Raw genomic sequence first — 5,298 nt, 5'->3', positions numbered from 1 at the left:
TGCTTTGTTTTAATTGTAGCTCAATTGCCCATGTACATCTTGTGTGCGTGCCTGCTTCTTTTTCAATCTCTGGATCTTGCCCCTTGAGGCAATTTGTGTAAGGTAAGAGGGCGAAATCATGGTGAGTACTACGTCCATAGGCGAAGCATGATCGCCGAGAAAGTAAAACCGCACGATGGCCAACATTAGGCCCCCTGTCGTGCTTGATCTTGATATGCACAAAGTGGATGGCCAGTCGTCTTTCGATTTGGAAGCCTGTCACGAAAAGCTCCAAAAAATCATATACGCTCATTACTCCCCAGAATGCATTCAACATTGAATTAGTGTAATCTGGAAAATTAGACGCTTGCCTCAGTTCTCGAACATGCTCCAATTATGTTCCCAACGTTTGAGGATGCACAGTCATGCGCGTACCGGGACGGTGATTGTGCTTCTCTGCGTTCAACAACCGCATCATGAGATGGCCTGCCAATTTCCGGCAGGCTCATCCGACGGAGGGTCGCTTATAAATGGTCACGAAGTTGTTTCAGGGGGTCTATCAATGCTCGAGACATAAGGCATATTACTGCTCGATAATCATGTCGGCGTTCAAAGATTGTTGGATCTGCTGAAGCGTCAAAATCGTGGTGTGGAAAAGCATATGATGTTGATTAGTGAGAGGCAAGGGGCCAAGGCTTTCTTTAAGTAATGCCACCGCAGGTTGCGTAGTCTCCCGAGTAATGATAAATTTCCCATAAACATAAGCATGGCCTGGCATGGTTTTGCAATAAGAATTCGAGCTTTCTGGCTTAGCAGCCTACACTAAGAAAACAAAAACTGGTTAGCTCACGAGAAATGCGAGTTTATAATGCGCAGTGCATGGGAGCAGACGTGTAAAAATCTGGGAAGAAGCATCACTTCTTAACAAGAGAAGTATTAAAGATTCCAATTGAATATGGAAGAAGCTGCGTAAGCAATGAGACGTATGCGAGGAGGTGAAGATACTGTAAGCAAGAGGAGTGCAACTGCAAAGGGTGGCGATGTCGGGAGCATATGGTGATGGTCTGTGGGAAGATGATTTGTTTTGTTTGTCTCTGATTTGTTTTGTTTATAGAGACAGGGATGGGGCGAGGGGCCAAGTGTCAATGGAGTGATGAAGACAAGGTATTATTATAAAGGGGATGAGGGAGGGTGACGAAGTGTACATATATATTTATATGTTTATATGTTTATATTTATATATTTATGTGTTTATATGTTAATATTTATGTATTTATATGTTTATGTGTTAATATTTATGTATTTATATGTTTATGTGTCTATTTATATTTATTCTCTCTCTTTCTTCCTCTACACCTCTTTCTTTCCTTTTTTCGAGGCAAACCATGATTATGCCTTATGATAATACACTTTTAACCTCCTCAAATCACGTCCATACAACGTTGTAAAAGAGGATGAGCAAGCGTCGCATGATTATTCATCCATTATAATAACTAAAACATGGAAGCTTGAGTGCATGATATAAGTATGACCTAGTCAAAGCTCAGCCAACTAGTTCCTCTTGAATGACCATTAAACTCACAAATTCGAACGGAAATTGGCTAGCATATAAGGCAGGATTTAGACATGCCTCTACACCTGGGCTGGGTTCGAGCGTTCATGTATTTCACACATGACCAGACATTGTAAGAGCTTCTACCCGTTTGATTAGACCAATATGAGAAGGGTTCTCACATTCTCACTTTCCTAGGGTTGTCCACACCAATGGACAATCTACATGCGCCAGATGAAAACAAATATGATAGACATTAATTTCATCCAATTATTTTGTGCCGATGACGTTCAATGCCCCTTCACCCTCTCTTATGTGTGAATCTTGCTTAATTGAAGAGTCTGAAATTCCCATGGATTCGTTTCCTAATGATCTTAATAGAAACCAAATGATTCTAATCCAGCTAATGAGAGTGAAAGTTTAATTGGCTAGATGGTGAGTTTGTATAGACCATGCAAGATGGTGTGGCAAAGCGGAGCTGAGGAGGATGACATGTATACAACACAAGTGGGCAGAGCAAAGCAAGATGACATGACAAGGCCAGGAAGAGCAAGATGGCGACCAATTTGAAGACATGGCAAGATGCGGGAGATGATGTGGCAAGCTTCGGATGACGTGGCTGAAAGTGGGATGACGTGGCTGAAAGTGAAATGACGTGGCAGTAGGACAGGGTGGTGAAGGGGGAGCTCTCAAAAGGGGTAGAGAGTCACATGTTCACGTGGAGTAAGCGATGGAGAAACGTGAAAGCGAGCTCTGAAGGTACGCCATTGAAAATATGCCTCTTGATTCCGATCATTGCGTGAGCAGGATATATAGGTCTCGTCCACTACTTTGCTTCTCAATTCCTCCTTGCAGCTTCTAGCTTCAACAATCTCCATGCATACGCACGTAGTTACGACGGGTCCCCCAGGGCCTCTCTACGTGCTCCGATTCGACTGATTAACATGAGAGAGAAGACCATCGCTCACTTCGATCAGCTGGCTTATCAGTTACGGCTTCACTTCGTATAATCCATCCTAGCCGAGTCAACATCTGACCACCCTTAAAGATTGTTGTTGTGTGGTATCACTGATCCTCTCCTCTCTCATTCGTCTTTCTTCCTCCCTGGTGATCCGCGTCCTCCTCTCCAAATCCAGCACGAGTCCATGCTGCTTTGCGCTTGACATTGCCATCTTTCGCCGAAACTTTGGCTGAAATTCCCCCTGGACATTCCCCACACGTTAGCAATTCTAGAGAGATTCACAGTGTTTCCAAATAACCTTTCCTGCCCCTAGCTCCACTCCGCGATCGGTCGTCATAGAGTGCGAACCGTTACAGCGTGCCAACTGCCTGAAAGAAACTTGCTATTGATCAGCTCATTTGTCATTCGCGAATTTATGAACGGATTACTGGCTTTTATTCTTAAGAATTCTGATTAGTGATACCAAACAACAACAATTTCTATGGGTCGCCACACTTGCTGCCAGAAGCAGAAGCTCAGGAAAGGCTTATGGTCGCCAGATGAGGACGAGAAACTGCGGCGACATATAGCCCAATATGGGCATGGCTGTTGGAGTTCCGTTCCGAAAGAAGCCGGTAACTGCATTTTTTATATATTCCCCGAATATTGAAAGTACCTCTTATTCTAACGGATTCTAGCCTTCTCATTCCGCGAGAGCGCTTATGTTATCTGCAGGACTCCAACGGTGTGGCAAAAGCTGCAGGTTGCGGTGGATCAACTACTTGCGTCCGGACTTGAAGCGAGGTGAATTTTCTTTTGCGGAAGAAAAGCTTATCATCCAACTCCACAGCGTTATTGGCAACAGGTATGATCGGCGGTGGTACACTATAAAGCATCATCATCTGAATGCGCTAGCTCCAATGTTATTCTCAGTTCCGAGCTAGCAGAAGTTTAGAAATATGTGCTTCTAATGACGTTTTCAAAATCTCCTTCTGCTGCCACTCACTAAGAAATCTTCATTTTAGATAATGAGGAATTACTCATTCTCCTGTGTGCCAGAAACTTAGAAACCGTGTGTTTGTAGTATGTATTCATCTTTTGGAAATCTCCTTCTGCTTCGACTCATAAGCAAATCCTCATTGCAGATGGTCACGGATAGCATCGCATCTGCCGGGACGAACTGATAATGAAATAAAGAACTTTTGGAACTCGTGCCTCAAGAAGAAATTGGCAAAACAAGGCGCTGATCGATCAACTGGCAAAGCTTGCGGTGAAGCCACAAGAGTGGCAACAAAGCTTCCACCTCTGAGCCTCCTTCCCTCCGAGAGAAGCCCTAGCGTAATGGGCTCAAATCCCACGCTTCTAAACTTGGGTTTGGGAACCATGTTCACCCCAAGATCGAACAATTTCCTTCAGTCCACAGATGCCTTGGACAGCATTGTGAGGGGGGCGACACGTTTACACCTAGAGAATAACGATACTGAGATGAATGCTTCCATCTATATGTCCCTTCAGCACCAGAACTGGGTCTCTGCAAGCAGCCCCACATCAAACAACATTGGGCTTGGGATGAATCTGGGAACAGACGAGCTGCCCGATCAGAATGTCGTGAAGACTTGTCTGGATCTTCGCTTTTGTTCTCAAGATCACTGCAAAGACAGCTCTTGTTCTCAATCAAAAGCTTGCAGTAATGAGGTGTCAACCGTATACGACACTTCTCCGTTGTCCATCCTTCCAGAACCAGACCATTCAGGAATGAAGCCTTTGTTCTTGCTGAGCAGGCCGAATATATTCTATGGTTGCAAAGCTGCGTCTACAACGGATGAGCAGCGACCATTTTTCAGTCCAGTACAGGTTCGAAATGATAGACATTCGGAAGATCTAGAGGAAATAGCGAATGAACGCCGTGTGTGTTTAGCGCCCATGCAGCAGCACGGCGCACCTCATCATGAAACCGTTCCGGGCTGTAACAGAGGTGCCCAAGACGGTGCCGATGCATCGAGTTGCTGCTGGATTAATTCCAGAGACAAGGGAGACGACAATGCAGAGGCCGGTGTGCTTCCGCTGGGGGATCAAATTGGAGGCATGATTTGGTCTACTTCGTGCGATCCCAAGATGAGATCAAATGGAGCTTGCGAGATAATTGACGTTGCATGGGAGGACACCACTCTAGCTGATACAAGCTCTCCATATTTCATGCACAGTACGCTTGAATCGTTTCACGCCAATCTAGAAGACCCATTGAACGCACAGGGCGCTGTCTGGAGTTCAGAACCACTTCATCTTGCTACCACTTGGCACTCAATCTTGCCATGAAACGAGTCAAACGACGCCTATGTGTTCATGCAATGGATAGCAGACAAGCCCTGCGTTTGTTTTCTATGACCCTTAGATTCCTTACTGTCCGACATCATCCTTTGAACTTATTCTCTACTTGTAAATCCCATCATTCACACATGACACGACTTTATAAAACCGCCACAGCTATAAATATTTCCATCTCACTTTTTGCCTCGCGTATCTGCCATAGTACCTCGCATCGCCACTGTTGAACGGTGAACGATCAATTTGACATCAATCTAGCTGGAGTGAAGACACAATGCTACATCCTTTAACCGTGACAGTGTTCAAGTTGCAAGCTTCATAATAATATTTACTCGTTAAAAGCTTTATGCAAAATTTTGCAAATTAGTGTTTGATGAAATGTCAACAGTCTCCTGTCGTAGAATGCACGGCCTATCGTAATATTGAGTGTGTGGAACGTTGTGATGAATTTCCATTCGCCAATACTGCCAAGCGCGTAACGTCCTTCCTGTTAGCTAAATTC

At 44.6% G+C, this 5,298-nt stretch overlaps 1 protein-coding gene across 1 annotated transcript; it reads left to right on the top strand.

Moving 5' to 3' along the window:
* The first annotated feature begins 2,515 nt into the window (after positions 1-2,515).
* LOC147894350 (uncharacterized) lies at positions 2,516-4,991 on the top strand. Its single transcript, XM_087384416.1, has 3 exons — positions 2,516-3,106; positions 3,207-3,336; positions 3,617-4,991. Exons 1-3 carry the CDS (start codon positions 2,974-2,976, stop codon positions 4,785-4,787), a joined length of 1,434 nt encoding a protein of 477 aa, XP_087240542.1. The 5' UTR covers positions 2,516-2,973; the 3' UTR covers positions 4,788-4,991.
* The last annotated feature ends 307 nt before the right edge of the window (positions 4,992-5,298 follow it).

The sequence above is a fragment of the Dipteris shenzhenensis genome, chromosome 14 (assembly GCF_047967505.1).
Source record: "Dipteris shenzhenensis isolate YYH24624 ecotype China chromosome 14, Dip_SZ_1.0, whole genome shotgun sequence".
NCBI classification, from domain to species: Eukaryota; Viridiplantae; Streptophyta; class Polypodiopsida; order Gleicheniales; family Dipteridaceae; genus Dipteris; species Dipteris shenzhenensis.
Note: the sequence above shows the minus strand (reverse complement) of the source record. Positions and strands in the feature narration are given on the sequence as shown.

Bases quoted from the DNA above. Each gene is read 5' to 3' on its own strand.
- LOC147894350 (XM_087384416.1), top strand. From the start codon at position 2,974: ATGGGTCGCCACACTTGCTGCCAGAAGCAGAAGCTCAGGAAAGGCTTA. The intron at 3,107-3,206 runs GTAACTGCATTT...TGTTATCTGCAG, and splicing joins TTCCGTTCCGAAAGAAGCCG to GACTCCAACGGTGTGGCAAA. The intron at 3,337-3,616 runs GTATGATCGGCG...TCCTCATTGCAG, and splicing joins CACAGCGTTATTGGCAACAG to ATGGTCACGGATAGCATCGC.